General features: G+C 58.7%; 1 protein-coding gene across 3 annotated transcripts in view; it reads right to left on the reverse strand.

Moving 5' to 3' along the window:
* Positions 1-9,172: 9,172 nt before the first annotated feature.
* SH3BP2 (SH3 domain binding protein 2) overlaps positions 9,173-20,667 on the reverse strand; it is a 34,743-nt gene continuing 23,248 nt past the window's right edge. For all 3 annotated transcript variants that reach the window (XM_035005440.1, XM_035005439.1, XM_035005438.1), the window contains 12 exons: positions 18,975-19,114; positions 17,966-18,068; positions 16,468-16,585; positions 16,121-16,191; positions 15,606-15,694; positions 15,310-15,378; positions 12,935-13,589; positions 11,579-11,690; positions 11,293-11,348; positions 10,885-10,966; positions 9,995-10,054; positions 9,173-9,814 (listed from right to left, as the gene is read on the reverse strand). In XM_035005440.1, coding sequence (XP_034861331.1) covers positions 9,677-9,814; positions 9,995-10,054; positions 10,885-10,966; positions 11,293-11,348; positions 11,579-11,690; positions 12,935-13,589; positions 15,310-15,378; positions 15,606-15,694; positions 16,121-16,191; positions 16,468-16,585; positions 17,966-18,068; positions 18,975-19,110 — 1,689 coding nt within the window. In that variant the 5' untranslated portion in view covers positions 19,111-19,114 and the 3' untranslated portion in view covers positions 9,173-9,676. The remainder of the gene's footprint in view (positions 9,815-9,994; positions 10,055-10,884; positions 10,967-11,292; positions 11,349-11,578; positions 11,691-12,934; positions 13,590-15,309; positions 15,379-15,605; positions 15,695-16,120; positions 16,192-16,467; positions 16,586-17,965; positions 18,069-18,974; positions 19,115-20,667) is intronic.

The following is a 20,667-nucleotide window of genomic DNA, read 5'->3' on the forward strand; positions in this document are numbered from 1 at the left end:
GGCTCCGGCTCGGGCTCCGGCTCCGCCCCCTGCCCGCCGCGCGCTCCCCAGCCCGCAGCCCCGGCCCGCCCGGCCTCTCCGCCCCCTCAGCCCCCAGCGCTGCCCCCGCCGCGGGAGCTGGGTGCGGCCTGCGGCGCCGCAGTCCAACAACGCGCCGCCCTATAGGCCCATCCCGCGCCGCGCCGCCCAGCAGCGCGTCCTGCGATTGGCCGACCGCCAGGGCGGTCAGGGTCGCGGGCAGTGACGGGGCGGGGCTCGCGCGGCGAGGGGGCGGGCAAGGGCGGAGGCCCCGCCTGCGGCCGCCGCGAACCGCAGGGACGCCCCTGGGTGTGGTCCAGCCTGCCCACGGCGCTCCGCGGAGGGTCTGGCAGCGCTGGCCGACTGGGCGGCAGCTTCGGCACGGCGGGTCGCAGCCGCACAGGCCTCGTCGCTGACGCAAGCGGGCCGGCTGTGCGGGCAGCGCCCGCTGTCCCAGACCGCTTGTGCACTCGCCTGTTGTCACTGGACAGCCTCTCGTGGAGGCCCCCCGCGGGCCAGGCGCCCGGGATGGGCAGCAGAGCGTCCTAACGGCCCCGTTTCAGGCCACAGGGGCCCTCGGAGCCCGGGGCCGGGCCGCCCTCTGCCCACCTCGTACACTCCTCCGGCAGACAGGCCCTTGGGCCTTGCGCCCGTGTGCCCGGCCCTGTACTAGTCTCTGTCCAGAAGCACCGCCCCCTCCCCGGGCGGGCGGGGTCACAGGCAGAGTTTGGGCTGGCAGCCAGGGTGGAGTCAGCGGGGTCTGTGGATGGCGGTAAGGCTCCACAGACAGGGAGTCCGCCTGCTGCCCAGGGCCTGGCCTGCCAATTCTGGATGAACAAGCACCAGTCACCTCCGCAGAACCAGTAGTAAGAGTCTAGGCCAGGGCATTGGCAAGATCAGGTCACCTGCCAGTGACCTGGAGGCTAGCCTGGAGACCGGACCAGCACCTTCCCCTACCCTCTCGCTCCTCTTGTCTCATCTGGGCCCCCAAAAAGCCCAGGACACAGAAGCAGAGCTTCTTGTTCCCTTTATACCATAGGAAGCTGAGGCCCAGCACTGGGCAGGGCAAGAACAGTGTGGAACCCGGGCCTTCCTTCCCAGCAGGGACCCCTTTGGCTTTGCGCATAGAAGGGTCAGGGGTATTGTCCAGGGATAATAGTCTATGACCTCTGATCTCAGGGCACTTCTGCACAAGACTCCACAATTCTACATCAGCCATTGTTTCCCTTGCACCCAGGAACAAGGCCTGGCGCTTTAGAGCTTTCAGTGAAGGGGGCACCTGGGTGGCTCAATCAGTTCAGTGTCGACTCTTGATTTCCACTCAGGTCATGATCTCCGGGTCCTGGGATCAAGCCCTGGGTCGGGCTCCCTGCTCAGCGGGGAATCTGCTTCTCTCCCTCTCCCTCTTCCTCTGCCCCTCTCCCACTAAAAAAATTAATCTAAAAAAAAAAAAGCTGTCAGGGCTTGCTCAAGGAAGGAAGGGATGAAGGGAGGAGTAGAAGATGATTAAGCATGTTAAATAGATGCAAAAAAGACCCAGATCAAGCTTCTAAAGGTGGAAAATACATCAGAAATGGAAAATACACTGAATGGGATTAACAGCAGATTAGACACAGCAAAAAACACTGGAAGACATGGAGAAAGTAAATGAAATACAGACAAACAAGCCTGAAAAGAACAAACAGAGCACCAGTGAGTTGTGGGACAACTTCAAGAGGCCTCATAAATGTGTAATTGGAGTCCCTGAAAACGGGTGTGGGGGTTAGAAAGAAGACAAATACGATTTGAGGATATAATGGCTGAAATTTCTTTTTAAATATGATGAAAACTACAAACTCACAAATCAAAGCAACTCAAAAAGTAACTTCTGGCTTGCTACTGGGCTCTGGTAGAAATGGAATGTGTCTATGGGACATCAAAAGTGACTCTGAGGCCAGGGGCGCCTGGGTGGCTCAGTCGTTAAGCGTCTGCCTTCGGCTCAGGTCATGATCCCAGGGTCCTGGGATCGAGCCCCGCATCGGGCTCCCTGCTCTGCGGGAAGCCTGCTTCTCCCCCTCCCGCTCCCCCTGCTTGTGTTCCCTCTCTCGCTGTGTCTCTTTCTGTCAAATAAATAAATAAAATCTTTAAAAAAAAAAAAAAAGTGACTGTGAGGCCAGAATTGCCCATCACTTGGTTCCATCAGGCTACCAAGACATAAAGTCAGGTAGGTACATCATAATCTAAGTGGCAGATCCAGGATTGGAAGGCTTCATGTAGATGCAGAGGTAGGCGGTCCAGACACTTTGTCATCTACCACTATAGCAGCAGTATATATCAGCTCACACCAGTGGTCTCAGGGATTCCCTGGACACAGTGACAGAGGAGCAAAAAGCATGTGCTTGGTTCATAGGAAGGTTGGCTCAATATGTTGGTATGGGCTGAAAAGGGCCTGCTGCTGCACTGTATCCCCATTCGGCAGCTGCCCTGAAAGACAGTGGTGAGGGAAAGTCACCCCCATAGGCAAAGCTTCAGGCAGTGAATTTTGCCATTCACTTTGTGTGGCAGGAGATGTGGCCTGGACTCATAGACAGTGGTACATGGCTTAGTTGGCTGGCTGGAGCCTGGAAGGAACAATCTGAAAGTTCGGGCACAAAAAGGTCTGAAGACAAGGCATGTCAATGGATCTATGGGAATTGGTACAAAGAGTGAAGATCTTTGTATTGCATGTTAATATTCACCAGCGCACGTCTACCACAGAGGCTCTAAACAACCAAGCAGATAGAAAGGACTGGCCAATGAGCATAAACCAGGCTCTTTCTTCTGCCCCCATTGTGCTGGCACAGTGGTCTCCCCAGTGAAGTAATCATGGTAGCAGAGTGGAGGCCATGCATGAGCCCAACAACATGGGTTCCTTGTAACCAAGGCTGATCCAGCTACCGTCAGTACCAAATGTAGCCTGTCACCTGTCCCTGCAGGAGCCAACCGGCTACTTATTGTCAAGTTGATTACCTTGGATCCCTTCTATTCTAGAAAAAGCAATAATTCATGTTCACTGAGACTGCCATGTATCTGGATGAGGGTTTGCCTTTTCTGCCTGCAATTATTTCAGCACCCCTATCAAGAGCTCAAAAAGTGTCTGATTGGCTGACATGGACTCCCACATAACTGCCTAGTTACCAAAGGACCTGCTGTATGGCAAAGGAGGTATGCAATGGACATAGGACCAGGAACCCACCATTCCTACCAAATATGTGCCATCCAGAAGTTGCCGGCGTACTAGAGTGATGGGCTAGCCACATGGAGATTCAGATGAGGCTCCAACTCAGAGAGGACACCTGCGAGGTGGGATGCTAGCCTCCAGGAAGCAGGACACATGCTACATCAATCACCACTTTACGAGACTCCGTCCCTAATACGGACAATACCCAGTGACCTACTTGAGGAATCTGTGCTTCTGTTCTGCAACAGTAAGTGCTCTGAGCCTAGAGATCCTAGAGGTCACCAAAGAGGATGTCCCTAATACGGACAATACCCAGTGATCTACTTGAGGAATCTGTGCTTCTGTTCTGCAACAGTAAGAGCTCTGAGCCTAGAGATCCTAGAGGTCACCAAAGAGGACGCTTCTACCAGGGGACATAGTCATGTTGAAACTATGGCTGTCGTCTGATCACAAGACCATAATGGACAAAGTTATGAAATCCTATGGACAAACATTAAAGAAGACTCAAATTAATAGGGAGATAGACTGTGCTGATGAGTCAGAGGACGCAATGTTGTAAAGATGTCAATTTTTCCCAAGCTGATTTACAGCTATAATGAATTCCCAATCAAAAGATCAACTGAGTTATTAGTGACACTGATGAGCTGATTTAAAAATTTGTGTGAAAATAGCTTTGCACCGTGGCAGTATCATAGCCAATGAGGTTTATCTGAAGCACGATTATCGCTAAAACTTATGTGAAAAAAAAAAGTGGGATGGGATGCCTGGGTGGCTCAGTCGGTTAAGCGTCCAACTCTTGATTTTGGCTCACGTCATGACCTCAAGGTTGTGAGATCAAACCCCACGTCAGGCTCCATATGTGGAGTGTGGAGCCTGCTGAAGATTCTCTCTCTCCCTCTCCACCCGTTTTTTCTCTCTCTAAAATAAATAAATAAAATATTTTTTTTAAAAAGTGGGAGAAAAAACTCATCCGGAAATAGAAAGAGCCACAATAGACAAGACACTCTCAAAGAAGAAAAATAAGGTGAGAACCTATTTAGCAGAGACCGAGACATAATTAAGTGACAGTAACTCAGACAGCTGCTATTGGCATAGAAACAGACAGACAAATGGAACCGAACAGAGTCCAACAACAGACCTCCATATATATGGACATATCACAGGTGGCATTGCAGATGGGGGCGGGAGAGCAGATTATAAATAAACAGTGCAGGAATAGGTGGGTAAACCTATGGGGAAAGAAATGAAAGTGAACCCTTACCTCTCGCTGTATGCAAAATAACAATTATAGGGCGCCTGGGTGGCTCAGTTGGTTAAGCGACTGCCTTCGGCTCAGGTCATGATCCTGGAGTCCCGGGATCGAGTCCCGCATCGGGCTCCCTGCTCGGCGGGGAGTCTGCTTCTCCCTCTGACCCTCCCCCCCTCATGCTCTCTCTCTCTCATTCTCTCTGTCTCAAATAAATAAATAAAATCTTTAAAAAAAAAAAACTTAAAAAAAATAACAATTATAGAGTTGGAGAAGATATGTGCAACACACATTACTGACAATATCAAGGCTACGTAAAGAATTTGTATAGATTAACAAGAAAAAGGAACAACAATTAGAAAAATGTGCAAAATATTTGAATAGACACTTCACAGGAGACAAATCAAAAATGGCTCATAAACATATGAAAATATGCTCAAGCTCATTAATATTAGCTAAATGCAAATTAAAGCCATAATTATACACCCACCAGATTGATAAAAATGAAAAAAAAATCTGACGATACCAAGTGTCAGCAACAATGTGGAACCAAAGGAACTCTCTTTTATTGCTGTTGGGAGTGTAAACTAGAACAACAAAATTCCTGGAAGACAGTGAAGGTTCCCGATGCCCTAGAACCCAGGGGTCAGACTCCCGGGTACATACCCTAGAGAAACTCGTGCACGCGTGCATCAGAAACACGAATAAGACTGTTGCTAGCAGCATTGTCTGGACTTGCCCCAAATTGGAAACAAACCAAATGTCCATCTACAATAAAATAAAACCTGTGAACTATGATACAGTTATATATAAAGGAACAGTTTTCAGCAATGAACTTGAACAAACTAGAGCTAAGCCCAGCAATGCGGACGCATCTCAAAGACATGATGGGCAAAAGAAGCCAGCTGTCAAAGCTTTCATCTGCATGATTCCATTCACATAAAATACAAAAACAGGAAACCACCGTGATGGATGTATAATTGAGTGGTGAAAGCTTTATAGCAGAATAAGAACGCGAGCCTCCCCAAAGCCAGGGCAGAGGTTGCTGCAGAGACCAGGAGGGGTGGAGCTGTGATGGGGAGGGCACATTGGTGCTGGAGAGACTACCTCTTGATGGGATCATAAATATGTTCACCTCATAGCAATTTGTTAGGCTGCACATTTGTGTTTTGCTCATTTTTCCAAATGCGTGTTTTGCTCTATGGGAAATCAAAGGAAAAAGGAGTATGCTTCAGCTCTGAGCAGCTCAGAGTGTGGCCAGAGCTGAAGCCGGAGGGTGATGCAGGGGCAGCTGTTAGGCAGCCTCTAAGGATTCATGAGGAGCAAAGGAAGGTCTGAAGGAAGTGGATATGTTTGGGGTCTGCCCTGTGTCTCAAGACTTTCCCTCTGGTGGGAGTGTGCTAGAAGGTAGCCTAATGGGAGATGGCCACTTCCAACCATCTTCAAGGGTCACTGTCCCCCTGGACTGGAGCCTTCCCTGAGGTCCCCCATCAGGCAGTCTTTTCCAGGGGGAGGGATAGAGCATGCAGGCAGAGACAGGGAACTGGATGTGGCAAGCTGCCCAGTGGGAGGCTTGGTGCCACTGGGTCACAGCCAGAGACAGAGGCCCTCCTCCCCTCACTGCCCTCCTCTAGAGACACACGGATTAGCTATAAGCACCAGCTCTGCCCCGTATTCCCTGTGTGTCCTCCAGGCCTCCCTTCCAGAGGCCAGTCCCGGTGGGCACTGGGCAAGAAGCCCCTCGACCCCAGGCTGCTGCCTTTTCTTCCCTGATGCCCTGCCAGCGCCACCAATCCCGCCAGGGGTGCAAGGAGAGCCTCCTTGGACCAGCAGGGGGCGTCCCCCCAATGTGACCCACAGTTGGGGCAGGGACGTGGAACCACTCAGGACTTGTTTTTGTTTTGTTTAAGATTTATTTTTTTTTAGGGGCGCCTGGGTGGCTCAGATGGTTAAGTGTCCGCCTTCGGCTCAGGTCATGATCCCGGGGTCCTGGGATCGAGCCCTGCACCGGGCTCCCTGCTTGGTGGGAAGCCTTCTTCTCCCTCTCCCTCTGCCTGCTGCTTCCCCTGCTTGTCCACTCTCTCTGTGTGTCAAAAATAAATAAAATCTTTTTAAAAAAATAAAGATTTTGGGCACCTGGGTGGCTCAGTTGGTTAAGCAACTGCCTTCAGCTCAGGTCGTGATCCTGGAGTCCCAGGATCGAGTCCCACATCGGGCTCCCCGCTCAGTGGGGAGTCTGCTTCTCCCTCTGACCCTCTCCCCTCTCATGCTCTCTCTCACTCTCTCTCTCTCAAATAAATAAATAAAATCTTTAAAAAAAATAAAGATTTTATTTATTTATTTGAGAAATTTGAGAAAGAATGAGAGCATGAGCAGGGGGGAGGGTCAGAGGGAGAGGGAGAAGAAGGCTCCCCGCTGAGCACGGAGCCCTATGCAGGCTCAGTCCCAGGACCCTGAGATCATGACCTCAGCTGAAAGCAAGAGTTGGGCACTTCCCCCACTGAGCCCCCCAGGAGCCCCTCCGGACTTGTTTCGTGAGGGCTCTTCTGGTTCTAAAAGCATCTCTGTTTACAATAAAAATCTCTATTAACAGAAGGTAGAGAAGCTCACTCTTTTCAACTGTTAGAAGAGTAAAACCATGTTCAGTCATCAGCTTAGAAAAGCTTCCCAAAGGGTCTGAGCCTTTCTCAGCCCAGGAGCTGGACCAGTCTCTGAACTCACCATGATGCTGGACAAGGCAATGAAGCCTCTCTGAGCCTCAGTTTCTCCACTTGCAAGATGAGGAAGCAGACTAGCCCCTGGGTCTATTACCCCCAGACTGGGTCCAGAGGGTTAAGCAGGGGAAGGCAGGCCAGTTTTGTTCCTTCCAGGGCTGTGGCCCCCCAGGCTTAGTCAGGGCACACCCAGGACTGTGTAGACACTCCACATGACTATCAGAAGCCCTGAGGGGAGATGGGAAGGTAGGCAGGGGTGGGGGCCAGGCTCAGAACAGCAAAGGACAGGTCACATTAAGCAGCTGAGCTGGAACTTGAATCCAGGCTTCTCTGACCCTCCGTTTTCTCCCCTGTGAAATGGGCACATAGCAGCTTCTTCTCTCAAGTACCCATGGGGCTCAGCGCCTGGAACCCAGGAAGTACCCAGTAAGTGGTAACCACCCTCCAACACTGTATGAGCAATAGAACGTTCATGGCAGGTCTCAGGAGGGAGCGGATCCCTCTGGCCCCTCCTTTATGCTGGAGACCTTGCCTGGGACCCCATCGGCCACCCCCAGCACACACTCTTACAGCTGAGGCCCTGGGTCCCTGGGTCAGTTCACAAGCAGATGGGAGTCTGTCCTGGGCAGGCCTAGGGCCTGGGAGGAGAGGTTAAAGCCAGTTCAGGCCCCAGGGTGGGCCTTGGGCAGCCACAGGCCTCATCTGTCCAAGTGAACAGAGGCCCCAGAACCCCCCAAACTTTCCAGTTCGGGGGTCTTCAGATACATTTTAGCCACTGAGCTGGCCACAAGTTACCTAGAAGTGACAGGGTGTCCCGCATCATGCAGTGCATCACTCGCAAGCAGAACCCCCAGCACTGACGACACCGTCTTCTGGGCCAAACCCCACTTAGAACTTTTACAGGAAGGGAAGCTGCAGCCAGTAGGGAGCGGCCTGCCTCCATGGGTTCCCCACACCAGTTCAGGGCAGGGAGGGACTGCTGGTTCCCCGAGACTGCGCGGAATGCCTGAAGCTCCCCGTGCCCCAGACTGGACAGTGCCCGTGCTGACACCCCCCGCCCCCGCCCCTGCAGGGTTTAGAGGAAACATCTGCAGGGACAGTGCTGGACACTTGGTTCCTGGAAGCAGATGGCTGTCATCCTCCCAGCACCTCTCCCATCCACTGTGGCCTCATCCCTTCCCCTCCTCCAGCAAGCCACCCCACACCCCACACACGCCCAGGGGCAGGTGGAAGGAAGTGCAAACAAAGGGCCCTCTCCAGATGCTGAACCCCGGCTGGTGGGGACACTGCTGTCCTGGGTTTGAATCTCACACAGCGAACTTCTTTCCCAATATAAGACAGAGAGGATCTGATGCCCCCCCGGGATCCCAGCCAGCCGTGACCCAAAGCGGAGTCTGTTTCCACAGAGGCAACAATCCAGCCTGGATGGGCATGCCAGGGAGAGTGGCTTCTGGAATTCCACAGCAGGCAGGGAGGGGCGGTCAGGGCCAGACTTGAGCTGGGTGTTGCCCAGAGGACTCGGGCATCTGGGGACCACCATCCCCACCCACACTTAGCCCCCGGGATCTTCCCACCCCTCTGTAGCCATCTCTTCCTCCAGGAAGTCTTCCTGGAGCCCCTAGCTGGGTTCTGAGCTCCCCACCCAGGCACACCACACTGGCCTGGCCCAGGTGTGCCCAGCTGTGCCCCAGCACAGTTTGTTCATCCAGCAAATGACCCCACTGTAGATGGGGGGGCCTTTTAGCTCTGCAGTCCTATTGCCTTGTACCTCACCTGTGGCACTTCGGAGTAGAGGCTCTGAGTCCAGACTGCCCGAGTCTGGGTCCTATTCTGTTCCTAGCTATGCGCCCAAAGCAAGTTCTTTACTGACCTATGCCCCGAAGACAACCACTTCTTAGGCTTCCTGTGAGTTGAGCTGCTAGTCACCGCTTAGACGTGGGTGTGGGTACTCAGTAAGGCTGCTTGTCCCCTCCTTCCCGATGAAACCCCGGCCACTGAGAGAAAGGTCATCTGTGCTTTATTGTACATCAATGGCCCATACTGGAGCCTGTGTCTTAAGAGTTCCTGGGGGTGGCAGTCCTGGGGCCAGCCTCTGCCCAACCCCGAATGCCCAGCCCTGCCCAGCTCCCAGCACAGTGCAGGGTCAGTGTGCTGGCAGAGTTGGGGACGGGCGGGGATGACCACAATTCTTGTCCACAAAGCCCACGCAGGGCTCGGTCCTGGGACCCTGGGCTCCGGGGAGGTGGGACAGGGTGAGCTGGGTGTCACAGGAGAGCCCCCTCAATCCTCTGGAGTGCAGAGCCTGGCCTAGCCCCAGGGACCCAGCCTGCTGAGTGGGGCCTGGCCTGGCGGATTCTACAAGGTATCTGTTGGGGAGACCCTGGGTGGGAGCACAGCGCTCAGTCCAGCTCCTCCTCCCACGCAGGCCCGTCTCATCTGCGTGGCCTGGGGTCACGGCCCCCGTGGCTCGTCTCTGCCCAGCAACATGTGTCACTGGTGTCACCTGGGCCTCGTGTAGCCGTAGGGGCGCTGCAGCAGCAGGCTCTGGTGGCCGGGCAGCACGTGCGTGTGGTAGTGCTCCACGAGGCTGCCCACGCTCACAAACAGGACCTCGCCCTCCAGGTAGAATTTAGAGTCCTGGGAAGGGGGAAGAGTGGCGGGGTCAGGGGGGGTCTCCCGCGAAAGGGGGTGGTCAGCAGCAAGCGTGGCAGTCAGGCAAGCTCCCAGGTGCCCTGTGTCAGCTCTGTGCCTGTCACCCCACCCCCAGGCGGGGGCTCCCTTCCAGCTGGGGCCCTGGGGCGGGGCCAGCCTGCCCACCTTCTCAAAGATGCGGTAGTTCCTCACTTTGTTGGGGCTTGTATCCCACACGACCAGAACCTGCAGGAAGAGAAGCAGCAGATGGATCAGCTGAGAGCAGCCCCAGCCTCCAGGGAAGGACCGCAGAGACCGAGGGGCCGGCAGAAGCATCACAGCTGGGTCCTGGGGCCCTTACGGTGACCTAGGGAGGGACCCGGACAGCAGGGTCCAAACGGGCAGCCGCTGGCCCCAGGGCTCCTGCCCTGATGGCCTCTGGGGAGACTCGAGTAGCGGTAGCAGGTGCCTGGCTCGCCCTAGGACCATTTCTGACAGACACAGAACAGAGGGGGCGCCAGGCTGGCTCCGTCCATGCAGCGTGCGACTCTTGATCTTGGGGTCATGGGTGCGAGCCCCACTATTGGGTATAGAGCTTACTTAAATAAATAAATAAACAAATAAACAAGAAAAGAAAAGAAACAGAAAAGTGAGGCTCAGTGAGGTTGTGCGATCCAGCCTCAGAGGAGGAGGGGCACTCCAGCCGACTCGCTATTCCCACGGCCCCAGGCAGCCTCCCCTGCAAAGTGCATGAAAACCCAGCCCCACCAGAGTTCTGGGACCCCCAGCACTTCCCTCCCACCTCCTGCCTGTGCTGGGGGACTGGCCAGCATCACCCCCAGTTTGCAGATGGTGTTCGGTTCCTGACAGTAGATGGGGCAGGGGCTGCCGGGCAGAGACCCCAAGGACGGAACTGGTCGAGATGCCCAATCAGAGGCTGCACAGGGAAGTGACGTATATACTATAAAGTGCTGTGCTGGCTGTCAGCTTGGGTGTGCGCAGAGCCAAAGGAGCCCATCACAACACAGCAGTCCCCAGGGGCCTTCGCTCAGCAGGGTGACTGTCGGGGCACCTACCTTCCCCGACTTGGTGGAGGAGTTCCGGATGCAGTAGAGTCCATCCTGGGGCTCTCCCTGGGGGCTTGTGGCTTTGAACAGCCTAAAATAAAGCAGTTGCGTCAGAAGACGAACCATCCTCAGCCAGTGCTCGCGGGGGGACCCTCCAGCCCCAGTCCTCAATGTGGGTTTCTGTCTTCTCGCCATTCTGCAGCACAGGTCCCAAGAGCAATGGGCTGCGTGAGGGCCGGCCTGTGCCGGGCTTGGGTGCTGGCCAGGCCGGACTGAGCGGATGGCCTCTATCGCCCTCGGGGCCGAGTACCTGTGCCGGCGACTGCCCAGCGCCAAGGCAAGTGAGGGGGACAGAAAGGCTGGGGACCGCATGTCCGCAAAAACAAGGATTTGGAGAAAGAAAGGCTTGGTGCTAACCTTTCCACTTCACAGGATTCCGTGGTATTGATAAACACAGAGCTGGGCAGCGGCACCTGCAGAGACCAGTGGCAGTCAGGGTCAGGGTCAGGGTCCAAGGGGTGCTTGTAGCCAGTGCGCCGTCCCCCCACCCCCGGCGGGCTACCAGCCTGTGCCCAGATCTGGGGCTTTCCACCATGCTCCCGCGCCCCCCTCAACTCCAGCATCCTGGGGGCTCCTCACTCAAGATGCCCAGTGAGGGGCCACCCACCCACTGCTGCGAGCTGGGCTCTCCCCTCGGCCCTACCTTCTCATAATCCTCGTCGGAGTCCTCCCCACCAGCGCTGTCCGCCTTTGAGGGCCGTCGGGGTTTTTCAAAGGAGAAGCTCCTGAAACTCTGCCCATCAGGGGGTGACCTCCTGGGAGGGGAGCAGGGAGAGGAGGGAACATCACTGTCGCACCCTCCGCCCACCACCCCCATTCACCTGGATGGTTGGAGGCCCAGACCAGGGACCCTGAGACAGGCCCATGCCGACCGCCCTGGGGCGACAGGAATTGCCTGAAGTGGGCTCAGGGCTGCCAATAACACTGGCAAGACCATGGTGGGGACCTGAACTCTGGTGTGGTCATTGCATAGACAAGTGCTCTGGACGCTTGGGGGGGGCCCCAGCCCCAGCTCTGCAGCTAACCAGCTTTGTGACCTTGGCCAAGCCACGCCCCTCCCAAAGCCACAGAGAGTGTATGATGTGAACGGACGGAGCCCACACTGGCCTGTGGTGGAGGCTGAGCCATGGACGACCGGCCCTGGCACACGCAAGTCCCGGAGCTCTTGGCAAACTGACCCAGTCTGCACCACTGAGGCCCCTTGTGAAACGGAACCATCACGTGGCGCCCTCCCTCGGCAGCAGAGCTGAGAGTCCTAGGGAGAAGGGTGCCAGGCTCAAAGGCCTTCAGGGAGTACTGGGTTAGCACGCCCGCTCAAGGTTCCCCCCTGTGGTTCCCAGAACCTTCACGGTTTGGGGCCCCAGACATCTCTGACCACAGGCTGTTGGTATGAACGACGCTGTGTGAGCGGGGGACACACCAGTCCCCCCTAGCAATAAAGAAGAGAGTGTCTCAAGCAGACCTCAAGGGTGAGTCACCAACATACTCCACATTCTAGCAAGTTCCCAATCAGGAAGAGCACAAAGGCAGCCTTGGTGGCTCAAGAGCCCCAGGCAGGGAAGGACAGGTCCGGATCAGGGGGCCCCAGAGGCATGCTGGCTCCAACGGGCTCACAGCCCAAGCCCCTCCCATCCCCTACCATCTGTCCCAGAGCAGGAGGTCAGCCCTGAAGGCCCCCCCTGACCCTGCAGGGTCCTCAGTTGCCCAGGCCGGGCTCTGTGAGGCCTGTTTCCCCAAAGACCCTCTTGCCCACTGCTCCCCGACAGCGACAGGCTCTAGGCCCACCACCCACGAGGCTGGACATTCCTCTAGGGCAAGGACAGGTCCGGTGCAGGGGAGGCTGCTCAGGCTCAGCAGGCTGCGGCCATCAAGGAGCCTTCCTCCTCCTAAGCTAGGGCTGCCTGGTGCCCATCGTGGACACAGACAGTGCCAGAGGCGAGGAGGCCAAGGCGCCGGCTGGGGAGGGTCCCCAGGGGGCCCCAGTGCCAAGCCAACTCACTGGAGGTGGGGGAGGGGTGGCTTCTCTGTCCTCGGCAGGACCGCTGGCTTGGCTGCGGCCTCAGGCATCGGCAGTTTCAGGACAGGAGGCCTGGGGGCCACCGGGGGCACGAAGAGTCTGGGCCTGGCTGCCTCCCCTGCAGGGGCCTCTTCGGCCATCTTTAAGAACTTGGGCTTGTTGGCAGGCACGGGTGGAGGCTCGGGCGTGGGTGGCCCCCGGGGGGTCAGATGGAAGGACTTGAGCTTGTCACAGTTCCTGGAGGAAGCAGTGGCCACGTTGGCAGGGCTGGAGGCAGAGCCAGGCCCATGGCCAGGGACCCGGGGCTCTGGGCTGGGGCTGGCGCTCTCGCGTAAGCAAGGGGGTTTCCGGAGGCTGGGCGTGGTTGGCAGGTGGCCCAGCGGGGGGTCACTCATCCTCCGGGGGGCCATGGGCACCCTGGGGCCAGGCTCAGGCCGCCTCAGGCCCAGTGGGTCCCTCTTGGAGTCCTCAGGAGCTGGGCTGGTGTCAGGGAGGCCACGCTTAGGGGGCGGGGGTGGCAACAGGGGGCTCGGGCCCTTGGAGGCAAAGGAGTGAGCACGGGGCATGTCGGAGAAGGCTGGCTTCCTGGGTGTAGGCACAGGAGGCGGGGGGTAGGCCGGCGGGTGGGTCAGGGTGTCTGCAGAGCAAAGAGACCCAGTCATTGAGTGTCACCTGCTGGAGGCTGGGCCAACACCACCACCCTGCACCCCCTGGCCTTTCTCACCCCCGCATGAGCTTCCTGAGCCATCAGCTTCCTGGAAGTGGAGGTGAGAGAGAAGAGGCAAGGGAAACTCTGAGGACTTCACCTCAGAGAGGGGAGGCTATAATTCCCACTAAGAGAGGTGAGGAGGATGGACAGGAGTAGGTTGGGAGGAAAATGAGGGTTGCGTTTGCTCATGCTTTAAGAACATTGAGGGAACATGGAATGGGCCGTCAGGGCACAGTCTGGGGTTCAAGGAGAGGTGAGGGGGTGTGGGGTGGGCCGTCGGGGCGCAGGTCTGGAGTTCAAGGAGAGGTGAGGGGGTGTGGGGTGGGCCGTCGGGGCGCAGGTCTGGAGTTCAAGGAGAGGTGAGGGGGTGTGGGGTGGGCTGTCGGGGCGCAGGTCTGGAGTTCAAGGAGAGGTGTTGGCTGGTGAGGCCAGTGGAGTCAACAGGCTATCTGTGACACCGGCTGTCCAGTGGCCTAAGACTGTCAGGAGAGGAGTGGGCCAGGCCTGAGTCCTGGGGTGGCCCAGCTCATGTTGATTGGCCCAGCTCATGGCATTAAGGGGCCAGTGTGGGGCTGAGTGAGGTGGGATGGGACCTGGAGCCAAGGCTCCTGGTGCTGAGGAGCAGAGGGAACGACCCAGGCCATGTACAGCTCACAGGTGCTGAGTGCTGCATTTGAGAATGGGGAGGCCACTGGAACCCAAATAAGAGATGTTTGGGGAGAGGAAGGGGAAAACCTGCTTGGAGTAGGGACTCGGAAGGGTGGGGAGGGAATGTGCAGGCAGGTCTGCGGGCACTGGTCCTGGAGGAGCACAGCTGCGAGCAAAGTGAGGCCCCCACGTCTCATCTCCAGCCACGCATGGCCGCAGTTCAGGGGTGGGGCAGATGGACATGGGCTGGAGCCATGGGCTCTGTGCCGGGAGGGAGGTTGAGGCACATGGCCTGGCCTGGTGGTGGCCCCAGAGGGAGGGGGCCAGGAGGAAGGAAGAGGGCTGGACCTGCTGTACCTAAACGGGGGGTGCTGAGGAGGGCAGAGGACAAGGTCATTGTAGAGAAAGCAGAGGAACAGGGAGGCCGGGGGTAGAGGGATTGTCCCAAGTCCCCAGGAAAGTGGAAAGGATAGTGGGACGGGACGGATGGCAGGACAGAGGCACAGCCCTCCCCCATCTGGTCCTACGCTTGGCTGTGACAGATATATGTGACGCCTGGTGCATGCCTGTCTCCCTTGCTAGGCCGCATACTTTGGGAGGTCAGGTGGGAGTGGGTGGGTAAGTGACAGACCGGCCTAGAGGTGCTCCAGGGAGCTGTCAGCCACAGGGAGTAGGCCCTGCCCTGGACCCACCCACTCCTCAATGTCCCTCCTTCCCCACTCTCAGCCCCCAGGACCACCCCTGGCTCAGCATCATACATGTGGGCCCCCCTACCTCACTTATTTGCAAATCACCTCCCCCCTGCCCTCCATCCCAGGCTAACTGTGGAGGTTGGAGGATCAGGTGAGCAGAGCCAGCCAGAGTATACACCTTTTCTGTTCTGTTCCTCCTAATACTTGGGCCACAACAGGGAAACTGAGGCCACCCGGAGTGGTACTCAGGCCGGCACTCCCAGGTTCCAGCCCCAGGAGCCCCCGAGGCTCACAGGTCGCCCACCTACCCTCGGGCTCCATGGGCTCAGGGGAGTCAGGCTCCATGTACGAGTCGTCTTCATCCTCATGCTCGTAGTCTGTGAGGCAGATCGAGGGTCAGACCCAGGGTGGCCCAGGCCCAGCTGCACCCAGGGGCGGTGGGGCAGGGGTCCTCACAACACTGGGAGCCACGGGTCAGGGAGGCACAGGGCAGGGCATGAACCCAGGACCCAGGCTGCCTGGGGAAGACAGCCAGATACGCCTCCCCTACTGGGCGGCAGGGGCCAGGTGCAGACGGGGTGGGGCGTATGCAGACAGGCCTCACCTTCATTGTCTGTGGGGTATGGGGACAGGCTGATGTCCACAGGCCGCTCGACTGCACCATAGAAGCTGTCTGTGTCCGAGCTGGAGTCACTGAGGTGTGGGGCGGGGGGAGGGGGGTGAGCACCAGGCAGGGGGAGTTCCTTTGCACTCATACATCTGGATACACACGCACACCCTCGGATACGGGACCAATGCACAGACACAGACGTACGCACAGACCGACAACACACACAGACACGTGGACGTGTACAGAGCTAGACGTCGGATAAACACAAAGCAAGACCAGACACACAGTCGAACAAGCTCCTCACAGGTGAGAAACACAGACCCAGGGACCGGAGGCCTCCCTGCCACCCCCTGCCTGACCACACAGGGCCAGGCCTCAGGGCTGGCCCCACATCCCCAGCTGCCCCGCGGAAACTACCGATGGGTATACAGGCGTATACACACACACACACACCCCGGGCCGAGCCCCCAGAGGCGGGAGGTAGGCACACATGTCAAGCCCAGGCCCACCTGGTGTCCGGGGGCAACTCCTTCTTCTCGTGGAAGTGGCCAATCTCCTTGCGCAGCAAAGCCATCCAGCTCTGTGGGTCAGTCGGGGCCGGAGTGGGTGCCTGCTGCCCAGGGCAGGGCTCCACCCTCGCCCCGCCTCCCTCACTGCCCGGGGCTGCCCCGCTCGGAGGTCAGGGACACGACCCCTCTGGCCTTCCTGGGGCTCTGGCCCCACCTTAGCCCATTCAGAGCTCTTCCCGAGACAGCCCCTGAGCGTGCGGCGCTCGTACGGGGCCACGGGCTTGAGGATGAGCACTCGCCCAGCACCACGTCCCGTCAGGCGCCCCCCACCCCGAAGGCAGGCTCACCTTGCGCTCATCCTCAGAGGAGGCCGAGAAGAACCATGTGCGGTGCTTCTTGCTGATGTGGACAATCTTGAAGGGGAAGACGTTGTTGGACGTTGTCTCTTCAGCCGCCCGCATCACCCTGAGGGCACAGTGCGAGTGGTCACCACCCGGTCAGCCCAACCCGGATGGGTCCCGGCACCCCGCACCCACCGTGCCCCCGAGGACGCGGGCGGGTCTCGATGGTCCGCCTTGCGGATGCTCCAGGCCAAAGGCCTAGATGCTTCAGGCAGAGGGAAGCGTGCAGGCAAGGACGGGGCACAGAGTGGACAGGGCTCATCCGGGAAGCAGCAGCCCGCGCAGCTCCAAAACGAGGACACGTCACCCTCACTGCCCCGCTACTCAGGTGCCACCCGCCCACCTCGGCGGGCCGGCCTGTTGGGGGCCCGAACATGTCAGCCTCCGCCCTGCCCCTGCAGCCCCCGTCAGGCACCCCAGAGAGCACTGGGGGGACGTGACTTACGTGGCTGCTCCCCCCAGCCAGGCTGTGGGGGTTGTGTAGAGATCACAAAACCTACCATGGGGGAGCCCCACTGGGCCAGGCGCCTGGGGCAGGTGCGCCCATCCCCCGGGGTGAGGGTGCGCATCCCTCCCCAGGGGACCCCAGAGCTCTGAGCCACGAATGCCCACTGGCAGCCACAAGCTCCGGGCTCCTCCCCTCCTTAGCAGTGCCCTGGCTGGCGGAGGCCTGGCACTGGGCTGGGCACCTGGGCCAGGCCCCCCGCACTGAGCTTGCAGCCAAAACCTTGAGTCACTCAGTCCTGCCACTGACATGGGACCTTCAGGTCTGCATAGGCAGGAGGGGCTGGGCCCTCCCAGGAAATTGGGCGGCACAGACTCACGCCGCAGGGTGCCAGGCCCATGGTGTGACACTAAGACCCAGAGCCCAGGAGTCACACTTCACCCCTGCCTGCAGGCCCCCGATGCTGTGGGGCTGGCCCAAGTGGGGCTAATGGACCCTCACTTGCCAGCATTCCCCATCCCATCTAGAAGGTTCTGGCCCAGTGTCCACCTGCCTGCCCATTAGCAAAGAGGCACTCGCTGGATGGGCCCAGCCTACGGCACATGTAGAGCAAGGAGCTGGCCCTGGCCTGGGAGGCCCCGAAGCCACGGAGGCCTGAGGCAGGGCCTAGGGTGGAGTAGGTTCCTGGCCCCTTGGAAGGAGGCTATGGTAGGAAAGGCGGCTGGGTGAGCAGCGAGACGGAGTGGTGGCCGAATGGGGACTCTGGAGGCTCTGCTGAGGAGAGAGCGGGAAGCCCCCAGCCTTGCCCCAGGTCCTCTGCGAAGGCCCGAGAGAGACTGTGAGGAGGCCACAGAGAGGGTGAGAATGAGTAGGACAGGCTGGACAGGATCCAAAGGGTGGGGTGGGAGCCATCTCAAGACAGCCTGGACTCTCTGTGGGCGGGAACGAGGGACGGGCCTGGCCAGGGCTCTGCGGGGGCCGCGGGCAGGGGGCACTTACCGGTTATAGCCGCTCAGGGAGAAGGCGCCCTGCGGGGAGGCAGATGTGCTGCTCTTGAAGTAGTAGATGCATCGCTTGTGGATGATGACAAAGCGCAGGGGCCCTGAGGGCAGCACGGCAAGGGCAGAGGATGAGCCTTGAGGGGCTGCTGGGCAGACCCCACTGAGAAGCCATTCCCAGAGGCCCTGGGTGACTTAGGGCAGACCTCCTGCCTTTGAACCCCACTAAACAGAAGGGCAGGGAGTTGGGCTAGCATGCTGCCCCATCGCAAGGAGTCCACTGTGGGGCCAAATGTAAGCAATCACGGGCAGGCTGACCAGCCCCAGAGCACCACCCCCAAGGCAGGCCTGGCCATGCCCAGGGCAGGGGGAGACCTTGGCTGGCTCAAGGAAGCGCAAAGCCAGGGCCAGAGGTCATAGCATGGGGAGCTCATGCCCAGTCAGAGTGACAGGCAAGGCCCTGATGCTCTTTGGCCTTAATGTCTTTGACTGGGCATCTCCTAGACCTGGGGGCTCCCACTCTCTGCTAACCTGCTGTCCAGGGACCAGAGCCTTGGCCTCATGCAGCTCTGGAGGTCCAGCACCCAGCTGGGTCTTGGCACACAGGTGCATTGTGGACCTAGTGACTGACCAACTGACTGGACACTGACCACTGGACGGTGCAAGGCCAGACCTACCAGGCCACTGAAGGCCCCCAGCCCCTGGCTGCAGACGGAAGCTCCCCCGCTGGTCAGCACTCTGCACCAAATGCCCAACCTATCTCCATTTTGCAGTAGCACCCCAAATCATCCCACAGTCCTGGGGAATGAGGAGGCTGACCTCAGGTCCCCCAGGGGGTACTGGCCACCATGCAGGGAAGGAAAACTCTGGAGGGCCATGTCTGAGCAGAGGCTCAAGAGAGACAGGCTGCTTGCCCACAGAAGTCCAACAAGGCAGTGGGGCCACAGGGCTGGGGTTCAGCCCCATCCCCATATCCTCCCATCACGCTCCCTGCCACCCAGAGGACTCACATCTGAGCAACTGCAGCTGGGTGCCACCCTTCTTGTGCAGGTAGCCAGCCTTGGCCACGCCCCCGGGCATGGTTAGCAAGTTCTGGGCACCAATGGCCTTCATCGGGACAGGCCAGTGCATCTCTTCGGCCGCCATGAAGCTGCAAAAAAAGGGGAAGGAGACACTTCTCAGCCAGGGCTGGGGGTCAGAAGATGGCTTAGGTTGGAGCATGCAGTAGGAGGCACCGCTGAGATCCTGGAGACAGCATAAAGGGTCGAGGCAGCAGGGGGTGAGGAACCTTCGGAAGGCCCCCGGCTTCCAGGTGGGACCCCAGGGAAAGAAAGGTCCACCTGGTCCACTTGGTCAGCCCCTGGTCTATCTGGCCACACACCTGAGCCCCAGGGACCCTGAGAATGGAGTGTGTTCCTTCACACACCTGCTGAACTCACGGCCCAGTGGGGGCTAGGGGACAGCAGTGAGTGAATTCAAGAAACCATTGGCCCAGGTAAGTCAGGCCTGAGGCCATAACCACCCCGAGTCTGCATGCCAGGTGAGCCTATGATGGAGCCTGCCAGGGAGGGCTTCCAGGGGGAGGTGACTAGGATCACAACCTAATGGATTTAAAGAGGTACAGGGGCTGGGACAGGCCGTGGGCATCCTCTCCATCATCTCTGACCCCTAGCAGGGAAGGGGTGACATGGCCCCCAAGTGCCCCACCCTCCACTCCTGCCTGCCCTTAGCCAGCTTCTGTCCATCCCTTTCTTAAGGGCCTGAGACCAGGAAGCAGGAAAGCGGGTAGCCCTGAGTCCCTAGTTCCCACCCTGGCTCGGCTCTCTGGGGGAGCCCTAGGCCATAGTTGTTGGAGCTGTAAAATGGGAGCACAGGGTGGACACAGCCTGGCACACAGCACACGCTTGTCGGCAGTGGCCACGGTGACCGTCGGTGGGTTGACTGGTGTCCGCTCTGTCTCCCCATCACCAGCCTTGCTCAGCCTCCTGCTCATCCTAGCGGTTCTCCCTGAAACATGCCAGGCTGTTTCACACTCTGGCCTCTGCCTGGAATGACTGACCACTCCCCACTTCTCACAGGAAGAACTCCTACTCATCCTTCAAGACCCAGGTTCAGAGTCCCCTCTTCTGTGAGGCCTCTGAATGCCCAGTCATATTCAGGAATCCCCCACCCCCGCACTGTTTCGCCTGTGCCTGCCCCCACTGAACGTGGTGCCTGCTCCTTCCTGGGGCCCCAGTGGACTTGGTGTCAACCGGGTGTGTGGTCAGCGTCCCACTGAGTCACCAGTGTTGCCGCCCGGGTCAGACCCAGAGGCCCTGTCCACTGGGGCTCCTGCCACTAAAGGCCCCGTTCCCCAAAACACACACAAAGCAAGCCAGCATCCTCCGCCAAATGTTCACCTCCTCCAGGCCACAGGGACCTGGCTGCTCCCTGGCCTCCGCCCGGCGCACTCAGGCTGCCCCCCTCCGGCTCCGTGCGCACAAGACCATCCCCGGGGCCCGGGCCTCCACCCACAGCCGGGGCTCGGAACAAAGGCTCGCCCGGCGCCCCAAGCCTGCTGCCCGGGACGGAGCCCCGCCCGCCCACGCCCGCCTTTGTTCCCCCAGGAAGCGGGACGCGCGCTCCGGGCTCGGTACTCACGGCGTCCACGCGGCGGCCCGCCGCCCCTGCGCGCAGCGACACGGCTCCGGGCCGCGCCCCCCC

The sequence above is a fragment of the Mirounga leonina genome, unplaced genomic scaffold (assembly GCF_011800145.1).
Source record: "Mirounga leonina isolate KUSES-001 unplaced genomic scaffold, KU_Mleo_1.0 Mir_129, whole genome shotgun sequence".
Classification (NCBI taxonomy): Eukaryota; Metazoa; Chordata; class Mammalia; order Carnivora; family Phocidae; genus Mirounga; species Mirounga leonina.